Genomic DNA, 20,330 nt, shown 5'->3' with positions numbered 1-20,330 from the left:
AAAGAAAGAAAGAAAGAAAGAAAGAAAGAAAGAAAGAAAGAAAGAAAAGAAAGAAAGAAAGAAAGAAAGAAAGAAAGAAAGAAAGAAAGAAAGAAAGAAAGGGAAAGGAAAGGAAAGAAAAAGAAAAAGAAAGAAAAAAAGAAAGAAAAGGTTTCAAAACTCTTCAGAAGAATATAACAGATTCCAGAGTCTATAATTTACTACCACATGCCCAATATACAATAAAAAAATATCCCCAGACATGCAAAGAAGTAGAAAATGTAATATATAGTCAAGAAAAATATCAGGAAATAAAATGAGTCACAAAAGACTGAGATTTGAAATTAATAGCCAAGGACTTTAAAATAACCATGATGAGGAGTGCCTGAGTGGCACAGTTGATTAAGCGTCTGCCTTCAGCTCAGGTCATGATCCCAGGGTCCTGGGATTAAGCCCCACATCAGGCAGGGAGCCTGCTTCTCCCTTTCCCTCTGCCTATCGCTTCACCTGCTTGTGCTCTCTCTCTGTCTTTCTCTGTCAAATAAGTAAATAAAATCTTAAAAAAATAAAATAAAATAACCATGATGCATATGTTAAAAGTCAACAGGACAAGTTGTATATAGTGAATGAAGAGATGGAAAATTTGAGGAGAGACATGGAAACTTAAAAAAAGAAGAAAATGAAAATTCTAGAATTGGAAAAAGAACAGAATGACAAAATTCACTTGAGAAGATTAATAGCAGATTGGACACAACAGAAGAAAAAAATCAATAAGCTTGAAGACAAGTCCATAAAAATCAAACTGTAGCACTCAGGACAAAAGAGAAAAATTGAACAGAATTTCAGTGATCTTTGTGATATACTGACATATCCATTTAGTGTATGCGGGTATAATATAATATATAATGTAATATGTAATATAATCATATCATATCATATCAATATTAGCCAGGAAGAAAAGAAAAAGAATAGAATAGAAATTTTTTGAAGACATATTAGCTGGAAATATTCCAAATCTGGTCAAAAAGAATACAGATCCAGGAAACTCAGCAATCCCCAAACAGAATATGTATCAGGAAAACCACACTTAGGCACATCACATTTAATTTGTTGAACACCAAAGATAAAAACAATTTAAATCAGCCAAAGGGAAAGAAAGACACTTTATACTTAGGAGAATAATAGTAAGAATGATAGCGGACTTCTCATCAGAAAAAAAATTGGGGCCATAAGATAATGAAATAACATATTTAAAGTACTGAAAGAAAAATCTCTTGCCCTGGAATTTTATATCTAGTGAAAATGTACTTTAAAACTTAATGCGAAATGAACGCATCTTCACATAATTGAATCCTGAGAGAATTTCACCTGAAGACCTGAGCTACAAGGTAAATGATGATAGATAAAAATTCAGACCTACAGGAAGGAAGAAGACTAGAAATGGTGACTATATGGGTTACAAAAAAGGGTCATTTTTTTCTCCTTAAAATTTATCAAAAAGACAACTGATTGTTTAAAACAGAAGCCATAACAATGCATTGTGGGCTTTATAAAAATGTAGCAGTACAATATATGACAGCAGGGCGCCTGGGTGGCTCAGTTGGTTAAAGCAACTGCCTTCAGCTCAGGTCATGATCCTGGAGTCCCAGGATCGAGTCCTGCATCGGGCTCCCTGCTCAGCAGGGAGTCTGCTTCTCCCTCTGACCCTCCCCCTGCTTTTATGCTCTCTCTTGCAAATAAATAAAATCTTAAAAAAAATATATATGTATGATAGCAGGACCACAAAAGATGGCAGAGGGTACAAGGAATTATACTTTTGAAAGAGTCTCACATTATATGTGAAGTGGTATGACATTAATTCAAGGCAGACTATGATAATTTAAAAAACAACTGCATGTTATAGAACAGCTAAATTTGGAGGAGCTGAGGGCAGGAAGTTTATTATTTTGATTTTCCTTATATTGTTTTGATTTTTCAAAATTGGAGTAAGATACACATAACAAAATTTATCATCTTAACCATTTTTAATGTGTACAGTTCAGGGTATAGTTCAGTACTTTTTAAGTGTTACATTCACATTGCTGTGCTGTTTTGATTTTCAATCATGTGAATGTATTACCAACTCAAAAATAAAATTATGAATAACAAATAGTTATGCAAAAAATGGAAGCCACCTGTAGTACTAACCCACTCTAATAATATCATAATTCTTATCTAAAATGGTCAAAATTAGATTTAACAATGAATAGAGCAGCTTCAAAGGAGGATTTTATTCTGAGGAATGAAAACCATAGGGCATTCCAAGTTTTAATTAAAAAATGAAAATATTTTGATAACTATGTTTTTGAACAGTTTCCAAATCTATAATAATTTTTGATAGTGAGACTATTTCTATTCCTGAGTAGTAATTAGAATAAAGCACCCTTAGAGAAGGTTGTCAAAACAAAATAGGCTGTATATTCAAATTTATCAATCAGCCAATTCCCCCTGAGTGAACCCACTTGGAGCGGAGTTGCTTCCTGCTGTGGTTCAAATATAGGAGGACAGATATGGGTGAGAAGCTAGGCTGACCATCCACTCTATACTCACAGTGGAACATATCCATTGTTCCTATGTCCGTTGTTCTCTCTGGAGAAAGCCCTCTCCATAGTGCTTTCCCAGAGTCTTCTAGATAATGAAACAAGTAATATTTCATAAGCCTGAGCATTGACAAAGATTTTCCACATCCACAGCTCTCTCTGGGTGAAATTAATCATCTCATTTTAAAATAAAAAGTAAGGACTCAGGAAGTTAAATGTGCTACCATGGTGAATAGTTAGGAAATAGTAGTGCTGGAAATGAACTCATTTCTTCCAACTCTAAATCCCATTACTTTCTACCATGAGCACCTAGAGCAACTGCAAAGACTCAAACTCAGCTCACACATTCATGGAGAAACACCTTCCATTTACAGTACTTGTTATGTTCCCTCTCTCCTTGTGAGAAAAAGAAATCAGGCTGGTTCTGCATCTTTGACCTCTTAGGTATATATCTCTAGGTTTGGTCTTTAACTCTTTTTTCACAGTATATTTTAGCAAATGAAAGTAACTCTATGGCCTTGGCAAGACACTTAAACTCTCAGGGTCATTCCCTTACATTTGAAACAAGGGGGTCAGGCTAGCACATCTTTAAGATCCCTTCTGTCTCCAAAATGTTACAAATGCTGATATTTACTGAACACTTAGTATGGACCAGACACTGTTTTAATCCCTTTCTGTGCCTCACTGCGTTCAATTCTCTTAACAATGCTCTGAGATAGCTACTCTTACCATCTGCTTTTGCAGATTAATAATCAGAAGTTGAGAGAAATTAAGTATGCCTCAGGTTACACAGGTAACAGGTGGTGTGTCTGATTCCAAAGCCCAATCCCTTAGCACTATGCCGTGCAGCCTCCCACTTGGCTACCCTCCCTCCTATTTCTTATTTCCCAATAACTGTGCTACTTTTCCAGTTACTGAGGCTTTCATCTTCATTAGCATCTTTACCAGTAGATTCCTAGTAGGGAAAGCACTGGGCTTGGACTGAGGACCAAGACAGGAAGTTGAAGACTTGGTCCCATCTTCAGGGAGTTCTCTCAACTGTCAACAGTTGCTACTTCCTCTCTTCATTTGAAATACAATTCATCCCCTAAGGATTATTTTAGGTCTCTCCTACATTCACTGTTCTTCCAGCTTAGTAGTATAACTGAGGGTTAGAGGAGGGGGTCGTGAGAAGAACAGTTGCTGTCACTGAATAGCTTCTTCAGAAGCAGCACATTTTCAACAACTTTTAAAGATAGTAAGTTGTCACAATAGTTGTATAAGAACATGATGAAATGATGTCAGAGGAAGAGTGTGAAAGTCAGGCTGTTCGGCTCGTAGGGAAGGTAGTCAGTGCAGGGAAGGAGGTACAATATTGGTGCTTTTTGGAGTCTGGCCCCCCTCCAAAGGCTCTGCCCAGGCCCCTGGTGTAAGAACCTGGCTTCTCTGCTCCCCCACACACTGATCTCTACAGCCTTTTAATTTCTGTGGCTTCCAAACCATACAAATGGCATTGTGTTAAACTGTGGGTTTTGACCATTTTATGCCTTTTTTTCTCAGTATGCAATTATAAATTCTTGGAGTGCAAGGACCATCTTAAATTATGCTTATATAATGTTTAGTGCTGTGCTGGGCATTAATAGTAGCTTAGTAAATATATTTTCACTTTAATTTCTTTTTTTTAATATTTTATTTATTTGTCAGAGAGACAGAGAGAGAGAGAGAGAGAACACAAGCAGGGGGAGTGGCAGGCAGAGGGATAAGCAGGCTCCCCGCTGAGCAAGGAGCCCAATGCAGGGCTCCATCCCAGGACCCTGGGATCATGACCTGAGCCGAAGGTGGATGCTTAACAGACTGAGCCACCCAAGTGTCCCTAATTTCTAAAAAAAAAATACAAAGGAGATGCAGAACATGCTTGGTACTCAGTTTTAGCAATTATTTTACCCCAGACTTTTAATGAAAACCCAAGGAAGTAACCCATTTCCGTAATGCCTAGCCTGTATACATAATGGTGATCTGATAATATTTTGTTTATTCCACATAATTGGTCATTTTTTCTAGGATAATGTGTATAGTAAAGAGCTGCCATCTGGATAAATACTGATATGCTTGTCCATATATGAGATATTCACTTATTGCTAACAAGGTTCTTAAGAATAGTCACATTTTTAATAATTGTAAAGCCAGAGACATGCCCCCATTATTTTTAACTCTGGCCATAGAGGTGAGGACAATGCCTTTCTAGACAATAATTTGTGGGGAAAAAATAGGGACTGAAAGCACATGTTTATGGATTAAACAGGTGCCTATTTGCTAGTTGGTCTATTCATGACTAATTGGTCAATTTTGCCATTGCTGAGTCATCAAATCAGTTATGAGAATAATTTCAGCAACTTAATACACATCCAGGCATCCCCCCCACTTATCTTTTGTGTTTTATGGTTTTGATATTATAACAAGCCAGATCTGCTTCAAGCATCCTGCTCATCAGTGAAGTTGCATGAAGATCTTTCTATTCCCTTGATTAAGGCCGACTGTGATACCAATTCTAAAGTCCCATATGGTTGTATCTCTTCTTTTCAAGCCATTAATAACCACTAACACTGCACACTTTCTTTCTACTCTTATACTTCAGCAGTGTAGTTGAAATAACTAGGGCTCTTCAGAGGAACAGTTTCCAGTAGTAATGGGAGCCTGAGCTGGCATTTGTCTCTTTCAGCACACTGGGGGCTTCTGAGGCACTGAGGAAGGAGTGAGAACACGGTTCTCACTAGGTGCCACTAGGTGGCACCACTCTTACCTTTAAATACAGATGGGAGCGTTTGTGGCTCCTTACTCTAAATGTTAGAGAAGGCAGTAGCTAAACAAACCAGCAGCCCAGTAAACTTGGAATACTTTCTCTTCCCCCTCTGATTTTATATATGTCACTTCATTTCCTCTTTATGATACCTTATGAAATAAATATTTGTAGCCCTATTTTCTATATAAGGAAACGGAGGCCAATGGAAGCTAAGCAACTGGCCAAAGGTCAAACAGCTGGCTTTAAAGCCAGAGTGGGAACAATTTTTTCCTGACATGTAAGTTACAGTTTTTTCCTTTATACAAAGGACATATCCATCCCAGAGTTTCAATCATTGCACATCTCCAATCTTTAAATTAGGAGAATCCTTAATTCAGAGTGTGAAGTATTTCACTTCCTTCTCCTCTGACAAGAAGGGGTAGATTTTGATAAAAGAACTGGAAGACAAAGCGACAATACTGATGTTCCTCAGCAGCACAAAATTATTTGTAATTGAGATGCTTTCTGGTGAATGTAGTAAATGGATGATAGAGAATTATAAGCCAGATAAAGATGACCCAGGTTGGAAGCAAGACTGGCAAAGGCCCAAGGTGGTCAGTGTTATTGACTGATATTGACAAAATAAGCTTTTAGTAGAGAAGGTTGGTTTCTACAGGCATCTCAATCAGAGGCAACAGGAAATAAGTTATTTAATATATAACCAATGATAACCATGTTCTGGTGATGGCAAAGCTGTTAGAAAAGTTATTCTCTGAGGAAAGTTATTTTGTTGAGTTGCTACAGGGATCCAGAAATGGTGCTGGAAGCCTGAACCTGGTGTAGGCCTTAGAAAAGGGAATGTTAAGAAAGAACTTCATCAGTGTCCACCCACACAAGGATAAGGAAGCCCACATAATGAAACTGGGTCTAGTCTCCCTAACAAAAGTGATGGCCACAAGTGGGGGTGGAAAACGCACCAAGTTTTGCATGACTTACGGGAATTATTCCCCTAACCCTGACTTGTAAACCTTTGAATTCACTATCCACTATCTAATCTGCAGAAAACTAAATACCTCCAGTATTTGGAAGCCCATGCTCTGTAATGCAGAACCCTTCTGTAGACTAAACTACTCTTGCATATGGTATTTATGTTTCCAATCAAGATTTCTAGATGATCAGTGTCAGTTCGTTTACCAGGGCCTTCTCAATTCTGGGGAGCTGATGAGCTCCCATTCCTACCTCTAGCATATAAGGCCCCATCAACAACTCAAAGCTTTTCATGACAATCCTCTGCAGCTTTGTCAGCTTGAAGCCCCCAAAGCTATTTTTACCCAGCTAACCCCTGACATAGTTATTGGAAATGCCACCTTGTAGAAATACAGGTAGTGAAGCAAGAAACCTACCGTGGCCTTGATCATAGTCTTCTCCAGGTGCTGTCCAAGATAAAGTCACCTCCTCTTCCACTTCGACAGCGTGCAGGTCAGTAATTTTGCATGGTGGAAACACGTCAGGATGGGGGCCAGCTGGAACTCCTAGCACGGAAAAGGAGCCTCCTGAACTTACTCGGCTAAAGCCCCACTTTGGCTCCTCCTCACTCCTGCCCGCGGATTTTCTTGGGGCATTCATCTGAATGCTGCCTGTGACCAAGAAAAGAATGGCCAAAACCACAAATGACAATCTCCTGAGTAGCTTGTTTTTGAGAGATTCTGAGGAGACATTTTAAAACCTTTTTTTCTTTACTACATCCTTAGAATAACTGAGTTTGTTTATTCCACAATTCATTCATTCGTTTGTTCATTCATTCATTCATTCATCCATCCTTTCACTAAATAAATATTTTGAAGGCAGTAATCACAGACAAAAGAGTATTCCTCTTGGGATTTATAGTCATACCAATAAAACTATAAGTCATGATAAACATAAGAAAGAAAAAGGGCAGGGTGATGTGAAGAAAAATAACACAGATACATAATTTGTAGTGGTATCAAGGAAGTAATATTTAAAGGCATCCTAAAGGGTGAGTAGGAGTCAGCCAGGCAGAGTGGAGGTAATAATATCTCAGGCAGAGGGAACAGGTTTATAAACTGAGTTCCTAAAGAGCCCTGCAAATTAGAAAAATTTAATTAAAGCAAGGACGAGAATAGCTGGAGATAAGACCAGAGAGAGAAGCTCCTAGAGAGCCTTGCAGGCCACTCTAATGATTTTAGAGTTTAATCTTATGAGCTGTGGGGAAGCAGAGCAGTGACATGATCACATTTACTTTCTAACAGGTCACTGTGGCTGCTCTCGTTAAAGAATGGGTTCTAGCACAGCAAGCAGTGGGCCATTAAGACAGCCACTGCAACAGTCCAGACAGGGGGACATGGCAGGGTGGGTTGGGTGACAACAGTGGGGAGGAGGAAAGAAGTAGGCAGTTTGAGATGTGATTTGGAGATAAAATCAGTAAAAGCTGGTGATAGGTTTGAGTATGGAATGGTGAAGGAAAGTTGGTAGAAAAAAAAAAAAAGAAAAGAAAAAGAAACAGCTCCCAAGTTTCTAAAATGAGCAACTTGGGAAGAGAAGCAGGCTAAAGGGAAAAAGACTGAAAATGTAAGTTACAAGGTTTGTGATTCCTTTATAACATTTAACTGAAGATGACAAGGAGCCAGTTAGACATAAAAACCAAAAGAGAGGTTTTTATCTAGATTTAATATTTTTGAACTTATCAATTGGGAAGTTATAGGCATATAGATATTATTAAAGCCATATGGGTTAATGAGGTTACCTAATAACAATTTCAACTGTAATGATAAATAGCATTTATTGAGTGCCTGGCTTACTACTTGCCAGGTACTTATTTAAGTATCTTACATGTATCAGCTACTTAATTTTCCTAGCAATGCTGTAAGGAAGGTACAGTTATTACCCCCCCTTTTTCAAGATGATGCAACTGAAGCAAACAGAAACTAAGTAACTTGCCCAAAGTCATACAGCTAGCAGTACATGGAGGAGCGAGGTTCCAAACCCAGGTAGAGTGGCTCCAGATGGTAGGGTAAGAAGGTTAGGCCTGAGCTCTGAGAATTGCCAACACTTAGAGGCTTGATAGAAAAGGAGGAGCTGGAAAAGGAGCCTGACCAAAAAACAAAACAAAAAAAATTCCAGAACATAAGAGGTAATTGTAGAAGCCAGGAGATGACAAAGGCAAAATCAATCAGCTGTTTCAGACACTGCTGAGGACTGACATGTATTCTTTGGATTTAACAGCAGAGTGGTCACTGGTGACTAGGCCCAGAGCCATTCCAGTTTTGGGGAGTTTGGGTGGAAGTCAGATTGTGGCGAACAGAGTCATAAATTGGAGGTGTCAAAGTGCAGGCAGCAGGTTTAGACTAATGTCAAGGAAGTCGATGACAGGGAGGTGGACAGTATCTGAGGGGAGACCAACAATAGAATTTTTTTTAAATATGGGATGATAAATCATGCTTGAATGCTGCTCAGAGGTGTCGGTAGAGTGGGACCATGCAAGGGTGAGATCTCAAGTCCTCTGGATGGGATCCAGAGCAGATCCCGTAGAGACACTGGCCTTTGGAGAGGAGAAGGATGCAGACACTGCTGTGTCTCGGGATTTGGTGGCATGAAAATAGAGCAGCTCCCATTATTTAATGAAGTGTGTGCTCAAGGTGGTCTTCTAAAAGTGAGCTGATAAAGTGAATGTTATGTGTAGTAGACATGCCTAGGGAAACCTAGCTTTTTCTTTCTATGCTGCTAAGAGCCTCTACAAAATACACAGATGAAAGGACAGTTGAATATTACTTTTCTAATCTCACTGTATACCAGATGCTGATAATGTGTATCCTTTAAACTCAGGATTTTAGAAAGATACTAGACAAGACAGTAACCTTTGAGTTCCTCAGTAGGAATCAAGTCTTATTCTACCTGCTATCTATCCCAAGTTCCTAGGACTAAGCCCGTCACCTAGTAAGCCTTCAAAAATGTTTGAGGTATAAATGAAAGAAGGAATATTTATTTATAACTATTATAGCTAGATGCGAAATCATATCTATGCAATAAAATCATGTTACCTTGCAATTTGATTTACACTGGTTTTGAAGTAACCCAAAGTAAATACATAGGAGAGTAAATTATGTTTTAGGAAAAACTAAAATTATCAGGACATGCAAATTCAGTGGAACATCTTGATTATTTTCTACTTAAAAGTACATAAAGACCAAAAATATAGAATCATGTTATGAAATAGTTATGATTAATTATAGCTGCTAAAATTCATGAAAAGTATTCATAAAGATTCTGCAGTTTGGGAAATAATGTTTAGAAACTTTTTTGAGATTGTTTAAAATGATTATAGCATATTTTTGTTTGTCTGTTACACTTTAACCACTGCTTCCCTTTGGGAACTATAATAATGGTGTTAAGAAAAGATGTATATCTTCTATTTATTTGGTGCTTTTCTCTTGAAGGAAGACAGGACATCTTCAGGAATCACTCAGTTGTCTGTAACATCCAAACTCATATTTATTCAGGAACTCATTTTTTGTGTGGATTGTTTGGGCTGTTTGCTTCCTTCTTTCAACTGCTAACTACTTTTGCCTCTTTTTCTTGCCTAAACCTCTATAGAGGAAATACAGGAGCTATAAATGAGAAAAAAATCAACAAATCTCTTTAACTGTTAGTAATTCTGATGAAACAGCCACAAGAAAGAGTTCAAAATAATGACTAAAATGAACAAATATCTATGGAATATCTGTGGGAATTATCTATTGCCTTCTTGATTGACTACCTTGAACCACTGAGGATTGAAGAGATAGCACAAATTATACATTGACTTAAGCATAAAGGGTTTTGAAATTCCATCTCTCTTTTACTCTTCTCTCTCTCTCTCTCACACACACACAGACCAGCGATATATACGTTAAATGCTGTTACATAACAGTGCTCATGATTCTTACCGTTTGCTATGTAACCTGGTACATACATAGCACGACTCCCTGGAATAGAGTAGGCTAGGCCGCTTATGCTGGGGGAGTGACTGACATGCACTTTCAAGCTATATCTGCCATTTACAGCAAAGGAGAAAAAATACCTCGAGTAAATTCCATCATTTTTTATAATATCAGCACCTGCATATATAAAAAGAAAGCTCAATGTCACCACTTGTCATCACAGTTGATTACTAATATTTAATTAAATCATTAAATAATAAGCTTTATTCCCTTCCTTCTTCCCATTTTAGCAAATCCGATCATGGTCATAGCTACTTTTAATATTAAAATCCAATGGCTCCTTAACTTCTCCCTGTGATTCCTTAACCTCCGAAAAATTATTTTCTGAAGGTGAATGAGTTGTGCTTCAGTGCTCATAAAGCATATAATAACCACCTTTAGAGCTCTCCTTCTTATCACTGAAAATAATACTAATTTTTCATGGAAATCAAGCATATTCTTTTTGTTTATGGTTACAGACTCTTTTGAGATAAAAGCTATTCTGTTCCAGGAAACAAATATAGATGCACATATACACATTTCATACAATTTCAAGGGATTTATAAACATCCTGCAGCCCTGATGAAAAAAAAAATCTGGTAGTTGATAAAGTAGTGTGAAATTATTTAATTTCCTCATTAGAAGGTAACATGGAACTGTTGTTCTAGATTCTGAGGGGTTTGCTGAATGGGGTTTGACAGGCTTTGGTTCCATCCACTGTGCTTTGCTTCAGGAGGCATTTGGAAAGCTTGGCCAGAGCTAGACTTCTTTCCTTGAAGAGCAGTTCAATTCCAAACCAAGTCCAACTGAATGGTGGGGAGGCCCAGACTCCAGGGTAGCAGTGGGAGGTATAGCTTAGCCCAAGTGCAGAACACTTTCACTCTTCAAGTGCAGGTGGCCACCCTGGGCAAATGGCTTGTCCTTTCCTCGAGTTAGTTCACACCACATACTCAGCCTTGGACCTTAGCACTGTATCACCACTAAAGTGCTCTCAAATCCCTACTGCAGAGGCAGGACTGCTCCTTAATATGAGAAAAGTAGGAGTATATTGAATTAAAATAAAAAGTGCTGAGCAACTTATTATGATAGTAGGTCTAGAAATTTTTTATCTATTGGAAAGAAATAAAATGTTGGTATTTAGAGGTTTACTGATTAATCAGGTCTATCTATTTGTTAAGAAATGATAAAGGAAAAACTCTGTGCCACAGTTACTACCCCCACCTCTTTTAATCCCTGAGTTAGAAAGAAATGGGAAAGAACACTAGCTTGGGGGTCGTGGGACTTGGTTTTAAGGTCTGGATCCACCACTCAGTAGCTGTGAAACAATCTCTCTGAGCCTCAGTTTTCTCATCTATAAAATGGGGAAAACTTATCTCACAGGGCTGTTGTGTTGATTATCTCAGAATGTTCATGAGAAAGCACATTTTAAATTATAAAGGGCTTCATAAGTGTACATTTTATTATTGTTCATGAATTTGGCAGCAGATAAATACTGCTTCCATTATAAGAATAAGTGTTAGCCATTTACATGTGTGTTAAGTATTGGGGAAAAAAACAAGCCCTAAATTTACACTTTGACGCTTAAGCAATACTTTCCATTGTTTCTTTCATTAGAGTATAATTTTTTTTTGAGAGAAAGAGAGAGAGAATGTGAGCAGGGGGAGGGGCAGAGGGAGAGAGAGAATCTTAAGCAGGCTCCATGCCCAGTGCAGAGCCCAACGCTGGGCTCAATCTCATGACCCTGAGATCACGACCTGAGCCACAATCAAGAGTCTGACGCTTAACCGACTGAGCCACCAGGCGCCCCTAGAGTATAAATTTAGACATCAAATAAATAAAATGGTTCCAGGGAATAAATATAAAAGCTGTTGAGCTGACTCAGGTGATCTCTCCTAAGAGAACAGGATCTATTCTCCAGGCCAGCCCACAGGCTGAAGCAAAGGGGAAGCATTCTGGAAAGTGCATTTTTGGACTATATACAGAAACTAAAAGGTGTAGCCATGGATAAGCAATCAGAGCATGAGACGTTCATTTGGATCCATTCCAACAGACAAAATGAGAGGACTTCTCTGGTGTCCCTCTGAGGTAGATTTGGACTAAAATCCTTTGAATGAAATTTGTTTCATAAATGTCATACAAGATTGCCATGGCAAGATGCTAACGGGTTGCCAAACCTAAGACTCTTGAAAAATAATTATCTTGGAAACACCTGAGTGCAGGAGTATGGTTTTATTAGTAGATCAAACACTTGTGGCTGCCCACATTAGATTTTGAGGCCTATTGTCCTTCTGAGAATGTAGTTTAGGGAAAGAACAGAACAGAAAAGATAAAACAACAAAGGAGTTTGTTTTTAAGACAAAAAGTTAGTCAGAAAGAGTCTAGGAGCTGCTATTTCCTGGCCTGATGCTGTGCTGTCTGTGAGGTATGATGTAGAATGTGTAGAATGAGCTCTTGAAGTAGGGTTTTGTTTTCTTTTACTTTGTTTTCCCCGTGGTGGAAAAATCTCTGTCATGATTCCACTAGGCTTGCTGGCCTGGTCATCTTGTGAGCAAATCATACATGTAAATGCACTGGCTCTTCCCTCTTATCAACCCTACTACTTGGCTAAAGAATAGTCTGGGGTTATCTCCCAGTTCACAAATTCAGTTTCTAATTCTCTCTTCACTATTGGGCCTGAGGAGACCACCGCTGCATCTTACTTCTTGGGTTTTCATTTGCTATTTTAATTGTCCAATCTTATTATTTCAGTGAATAATACAGCTGGTGAATCTTAGAGGAATATGGGCATGTCACAAGGACATAAAAGCCTATTCTGTGTGACCTCAGTGAGTTGCTAGTGTCACTGGCCAAATAAAGACCTAGGTGTCAAGCTACTTCCTCCCACCCTTTTGTTCACCCCACAGCCACACTGAGGAACCTCAAGGAGACTCTTCCCAAGTTCACATTCTCTTTCCTTGTGCAGATGTGACCTGTAGCTACTCAGTATGTCAGTGACTCTCTTGAGGACTTGAGAATCTCAAAAGATTTGATGAGAAAAATAATTGAATTGAAGGACTTTTACAGGTAAGCTTAAGATTGATACTGCAGCATCATAACACAACAACAGCTCTCGAGAGCATGAAAAATGACATGACATTCCTTGTTACCTGCTCCATTGTCAAAAAGGTCCAGTGCAACAGGATCGGCAGCCTCTGGCTCAATTGCAGCAGTAACAGTGGCATTAAGAATGGGATAAATCCCTTTTCTCACATTTGCATAAATCATCACAGGCTGGGGAAAACGGGTGCTATCTCTTTCCACAAAGGCTTCCACAGTAGCAGGGGGCATGGCTGAGCTGGAGGCACGAGAGGTCACTGTCACTTTCAAGGCTTGAAGAGAATGGTGGGTATTGTTCAGTGTGTAGGTCCAGAGCCCAGGCTGCAAAACAAAGCCTTTTTGTTTTGTCAAATGTGAAGAAAAAAATCAACCCTTAATTTTAAAGCATAAGTCTGAGCTCCTAGGGGCTTTAATCCTTGTTTTGTTGATGCTGCATTTTCTGAAGTAACTACAGAAGAATGTCAGGGAAAGTAATATTAGTTTAACAATTCATTATTTACATGGCTTTCACAGCACAACCCACTTTTATTGTTAGGTAACTTCTTTTTTTTTTTTTTTTTTTTTTTTTTAAAGATTTTATTTATTTATTTGAGACAGAGAGAATGAGAGAGACAGAGAGCACATGAGAGGGGGGAGGGTCAGAGGGAGAAGCAGGCTCCCCGCCGAGCAGGGAGCCCCATGCGGGACTCGATCCCGGGACTCCAGGATCATGACCTGAGCCGAAGGCAGTCGCTTAACCAACTGAGCCACCCAGGCGCCCTATTGTTAGGTAACTTCTTAGGGAATTATACCATGAACTTATTTGTGGGGAGGACATATTTTAATTCACATTTTTGGAAGATAATGATAAGTGTCCAGCTTCAAAGTATTTTGCAAATATTAACTTGAGCCCCTTCACCCAAAAGACATTTCCATGTTTTTATTCCTTTTCTACAGTTGAGAAAATTATAGCAAATTAAGTGGACAATTATGATTTATGTGAATAACTGGATTAAAAAGAAGTCGTATCGTTCCTTCATGTCCCTCAACCCCCACCCTGAATATCCAGAAATCTCAAACCACTTAACCCACATACACTATTAGAGACCAAGAAAAGGAACACTGTTTTTTAATAAGTCAGGATTCTACAATGCCTGTGTTGAGTGATTTGTAGAAATATTGCTAAATGCCATTCTCTTTTGCCTGTCTAGGCTGCCTGGGGGAAACCTGCAAAAGAATGTCAGAAAGAAAAAAAGCTTAAACTATAAATAACAGAAATTTGTTCTTTGGATAAGATTATATATAAATATCCCTTTCTTCCCCATTCTTGCTGTTGCTTCTTTTTTTTTTTTTTTTTTTTGAGAGAGAGAGCATACACAAGCTGGGGGAGGGGCAGGGGGGGACAGAGAGAGAATCTCAAGTAGGCTCCATGCCCAGCACAGAGCCCAACTCAGGGCTCAGTCTCACAACTGCGAGATCATGACCTGAACCTAAACCAAGAGTTGGTGGCTTAACTGAGTGAGCCACCCAGGCACTCCACTGTTGCTTCTTATTAAACCCTAGAAGTAACAGGAGGAACACAGTACAGCTCTAGGGGAAAGAGAAAGCAGCAAGGGGTTAAGTTGTGACTCAACGTGGAAAATTAAGATGCCACCACACCCTAGTCAGCCTTCTTCATTGGGATTCATGAGCTTGGCCATTTTCCTGTGAAGTCATAATTCAAGTATCAAGATCATCTATTTATTCTCTTTTTTTTTTTGGAATCATAACATTAGTAACAAACAGTACAAATCGCCATATCAAAACCTTCTCTTTGGGTGTAATGTGTGTTTTGCTGTAGGACACCTCGTGCAGACTAACAGGTCAGGCAAAGGCAGCAAAAAGTAGGTAAAATGTTCTTGGCTCTTGTGCAAAGAACATGATGTGAAAAGAACATGATGAATTGAGAGAAAAGTAAGGAGGAGCAGAGCAGAGAATGTTTGGGAAGAGGGTTAAGAAATAAGCTTGGGCAAAAGTTAGAACATAAACTGCCTGATATGTAACATAACCACATAGATTTTATCCTGAGACCACCAATTAGTTTGAATAGGAGATAGGCTTGATCAGATTCATACTTTAGAAGAATCACTGGGGTAGAGGTGAAACAGAGGCAGGGAAATCCTAGGAGAGGCTGCAACAGGGATCTGGGAGTGGGGAGGGCCGAAGGTGCTGGGGAAGGACTGCACTCAGGCAGTGCATGGGTGGACCTCATCAATTCACCACCCTGCTGAGAACCACTAGCAATTTCCTTTCCCTTTAGGATTCAAGCTCTTCTTGCCTTTACGGGCATACAGAGCCCTTGCTGACATGGTTCCTCTTTGTGTCTAATCTCATCACTTCCTCTCTTTCCTTCCCCTAAATCTCCACCTTATATACTGCTGTGTAGTTCATCCATGTTGACCTACTTGTAGTTCTATAAAGAAATATATTCTGTTTCTTTCTGAGCGTTTCTATGTGCTATTTCCTCTGCCCAGAATGTCATTGACACCTCTGGTCTCTTTATCCTCCATATTTCCATTTTGATGTTTTTACTTCCAGGAAGCAGTCACCTTCCCTGGAAGCCTGTGCATCATTCCTGTATGCTCTGAGTAACCTGTTCTTATTCCTACCATGGTATTTTATTGTAAAGCACCCAGAACAAGACCCAGCACATAGAAGATACTCAAAACCATATGTATTGCATATATTCATATTATAAATTCTAGGTAGAGTTTTTTTTTTTTTTACTAAGCATATAGATAACTATGTGTGAATTTTGTAAAGAAGGAAGTAAGCAAAAATAAATGATTTGTACTGCATACATACTAATTTCCACTGTTGAAGAGAGAAGACTTTGGTATCCATTATTTAAAGTTTTGAACATAACTTAGTTGTTTCTCTTACATTTTTAACATTCACAAAATGCCTTCATATGAATTTAAAGTAAAATTTTCATCAGAATAGGATTTCTTTATACAGTGCATTTAATTATGTGATTTGATTGAAAGTTATGTACTTGACTTGTAAATGTCGTCATTATGAACAAGCTCACAACACCTACCTTAGCAGTTCCTGGAACACAGAGGCGAGCAGTCTGCAAAGCTGGATTGGTGGTAAAATTATTTGCATAGTATTTTCTTCCATTAGGATCAAATAATGCAATCTCAGGGGGACCACTGGTCTGCCATGTGACTAGAAAGGTAGTGTCATTGCCCACACTGTTATCCAGGGTCACAGTGTTTTTCAGTTGATGGTGAGGTTTAACATTTTCACCTGCACTTTCAAGCTATTCAAGAAAATACACATATATGTGAAAGTTTCTAGTGTAGGCATAAACATTCCATCTTTTTCTTTACTTCTGGACAAACAAAAATAAATGGGCAAAAATAAAAATAATTTAGTTCTGACATGCACTATATTTAGATAAATAACTTTTCATACAAATACCTCACCAAAGCAAAATATTGTATATTATAGGAGTACAGAAGATATAAAATAGTCTATTATGGTTAATACAAGTGTCACTTCATTATTTTTTACAGAGAGATTTTAGCTGTTCTCATACTAATTCTCATCCAAATCAATAGTAGCCTCGGATTAGCAATTATAATAACAAGCTTTTTAAAAAATTTTGTTTGTGAATGTGCTTAAGCGGTTTAATTTATATGTTATCTCTCCAGATACTTTTATGGGCATGGAGCCTAGTGCGAGACTTGAACTTACGACCCTGAGATCAAGACCTGAGCTGAGATCAAGAGTCAACTCTTAAATGACTGAGCCACCCAGGCACCCCTACTTTTATATATTTTAATAAGAAATAAAACACTGAGTTTCCGGGGGCTTGGGTACATTAAAATAATTATTTAGCCATTCACAATAAGCCACGTGCACGTGTGTGTGTGTGTGTGCATACAATACATACAGAGTGCAAACAGATGATGGCACTGTGCTAAATGCTTTACATATATTATCTCACTTAATCCTTATGAAAACCCTCTGAAGTGAGTACTGTTGTTATCCACATTCACAGTTGAGAAGACTGCGGCTTAGAGAAATCATTTGTCTAGTTGTCACATGGCAAGGAGCTGAAACTGGGATAGAGCCCAGGCAGGCTGACATCAGAGCCCCTACATTTAATCACTATGTAGTCACTACAGACACAAGTCAATAAATAACTTAAAAATTTTATTTATTAAATAAACACACTGTGTAATGCTCTATAATATTGCTCAAACTTGGGAAGCATATAAAATTTTTGGTAGATGACAGCAAAAACACTGTGGATTATTTGTTCAAGTCCATTTTACAAGTGTTTGTGGTCTGCTGACTACTGCGGCACATTCTGTGCTGGGCCTGCACTGTTGAAGGGGATTTAGATGTAGTTTCTGCCCACAGTCTAGTGAGGCTAATGACATACAACTGGGGAGAGGTGGCCAAGTTTGGGAACATGAGGCTAATTTGAGTCATATGAATAATATTTTGTTAAATTTTTAAAAAAACTTTTTTGAACTTTTGTTTTTATTTCACATTATTAAAGAAGAAATCACATGGTAGATAATTTGGAAGAGCCCAGTGTAATCTAATTTATAATATATGTTCTCATTTATGGTTCACCTTTTTTCACTTCTAATGATGGAATTGTGATATTGCCTTACTGTGTACATATAATACATATATATAATCTTCATGTTAAATATTTCCTAAGAATAATTTAACTGCCTTCATTGTTCATATCAAGTCATTAACTTGGCAGGTTCACTTACCATCTGTAACGAAACATCAGATAAAATTTTGTCCAAACCCTCAGTTATGTTCAAAATATCTTTAAAGTACTTAGAAAAAATTTGGCCTTTTGAAAATGGCTTAATCGATTAGAGGAAGCCTTTGTGAGCAAAGTCAAGTAAATTGCAGTAGTCAACGAGATATTTAAAATTTTTTAGAATTTAATGAAATAGTTGATACTGTTAATATGAGGGAGGAGCTTCAAAGAAGTTTTTAAAGAAGCCAAAAAAGGATTATGACTGATGAAAAGTTATTATAGAACTAAAATAAAGACACGGTTTCTTACTTCTTGGCCTTACTTCCACCCCACCTCCACTCCCAGTTTGAGCTACTAGGAAGAAGCACACTCTGCTTCCAGACCCTAAAAGGCTGAGGTAGCAATTACAGGAAATTATTCCTAGGGTGGAGAAGAACAGACATCAGGTAAAAGTGAAGTGAAGTGAAAGTGAAGACCAAGAAGCTCATTAAAAGGGGCGCCTGGGTGGCTCAGTCGTTAAGCGTCTGCCTTTGGCTCGGGTCATGATCCCAGGGTCCTGGGATTGAGCCCCGCATCGGGCTCCAGCCCCGCATCGGGCTCCAGCCCCGCATCGGGCTCCAGCCCCGCATCGGGCTCCAGCCCCGCATCGGGCTCCAGCCCCGCATCGGGCTCCAGCCCCGCATCGGGCTCCCTGCTCGGAGGGAAGCCTGCTTCTCCCTCTCCCACTTCCCCTGCTTGTGTTCCCTCTCTCGCTCTCTGTCAAATAAATAAATAAAATCTTAAAAAAAAAAAAAAGAGAAGCTCATTAAAAGCCTTTTGTGCAAGAATTATTCCATATTCAAATAAGGTTAATGAGGCAGTTAGCACAATTCATCTCTTTTTCTTGCTTCCTTCTCCCTGCCCCGCAGCCCCATCTGTAAGTGTAATACCAACGAAATCCTGACCTGAATACGTTGTTGAAAAATGTCTCCGGTTCCAGAGGAAATTCTACTGAAAGCATCAATCATGCTGTTGGAGTTTGATTTATCTGGAACAAAGAACTTTAAACCTCCTGAAATACATGATTGGGATGTTAACGATTAAAATGTATAAAATAAAACAAAAAAATAACAAGTTAGGTCTTTTCCAACAACCTTTCTTATGAAAGAGGGCTAGTGTTGGGGAAGGAGTTGTGCTTGACTTGCTTTGTGTGGCATCCTACCAGCCACATGGTAAGCTCAGAGGTGAGTGGTTTTGTCTGTTTTGTTCACAGCTGTAATGTCAAGGTCTAAACGTCTATCTGGTACAGGATAAAAACTCAGTAAATATTTATTAAATAGTCTTGTAATTAAGGTAATTTGTAGAGAGCCTAGGGTAATTGCCATCTATCATTGGTATATATTTACATTTACATTTATATTCTGATAACATTGTTTTCAAAGATAATTCAATAAAATCTAACTTTCAGTTTTTAAGTCAGCAATACTCATTTTTATTGACTAAGGAATAGAAGGTAAAATTATTCCATGCCTCATTTGGAACAAAGAAAATATGTATCTTACAATATGGTATGTGTCCTTATGGAAATTAGTGCATTTAATCTTTTAAAAATTTTTTTTATTGTTATGTTAATCACCATACATTACATCATTAGTTTTAGATGTAGTGTTCCATGATTCATTGTTTGTGCATAACACCCAGTGCTCCATGCAGAACGTGCCCTCTTTAATACCCATCACCAGGCTAACCCATCCTCCCACTCCCCTCCCCTAGAACCCTCAGTTGGTTTTTCAGAGTCCATCGTCTCTCATGGTTCGTCTCCCCCTCCGATTTCCCCCCCTTCATTCCTCTCCTCCTGCTATCTTCTTTTTTTTTTTTTTTCTTGACATATATTGCATTATTTGTTTCAGAGGTACAGATCTGAGATTCAACAGTCTTAGTGCATTTAATCTTAAACATATTTTTAGCTCTGTGATTATACATGCTCAGATTGGTTTAACAAAGAAATGATAAAATTATATTTTCAATGGATGTATATAATTGGCACCTTCTAAGGAAAATGTTTAAAAGTCAGCAAAATTTGGGGCATTTGGGTGGCTCAGTTGGTTGAGTATCCAACTCTTGATTTTGGCTCAGGTCATGATCTCAGGGTTTTGAGATTGAGGCCAGCGTTGAGCTTTACTGGGCGTGGAGCCTGCTTGGGATTC

General features: G+C 38.5%; 1 protein-coding gene across 3 annotated transcripts in view; it reads right to left on the bottom strand.

Moving 5' to 3' along the window:
- Positions 1–20,330, bottom strand: part of CLCA2 (chloride channel accessory 2) — a 39,081-nt gene that overhangs the window by 2,610 nt on the left and 16,141 nt on the right. Inside the window, exons 9-13 of one of the 3 annotated variants that reach the window (XM_021690151.1) lie at positions 19,089–19,195; positions 16,447–16,671; positions 13,439–13,709; positions 10,260–10,430; positions 6,720–6,953 (exon numbers count right to left, since the gene is read on the bottom strand). In XM_021690151.1, coding sequence (XP_021545826.1) covers positions 6,720–6,953; positions 10,260–10,430; positions 13,439–13,709; positions 16,447–16,671; positions 19,089–19,195 — 1,008 coding nt within the window. The remainder of the gene's footprint in view (positions 1–6,719; positions 6,954–10,259; positions 10,431–13,438; positions 13,710–16,446; positions 16,672–19,088; positions 19,196–20,330) is intronic. The other 2 variants (XM_021690152.1, XM_021690153.1) reach the window with 2 other exon arrangements.

This window comes from Neomonachus schauinslandi, chromosome 4, assembly GCF_002201575.2.
Source record: "Neomonachus schauinslandi chromosome 4, ASM220157v2, whole genome shotgun sequence".
Classification (NCBI taxonomy): Eukaryota; Metazoa; Chordata; class Mammalia; order Carnivora; family Phocidae; genus Neomonachus; species Neomonachus schauinslandi.
Note: the sequence above shows the minus strand (reverse complement) of the source record. Positions and strands in the feature narration are given on the sequence as shown.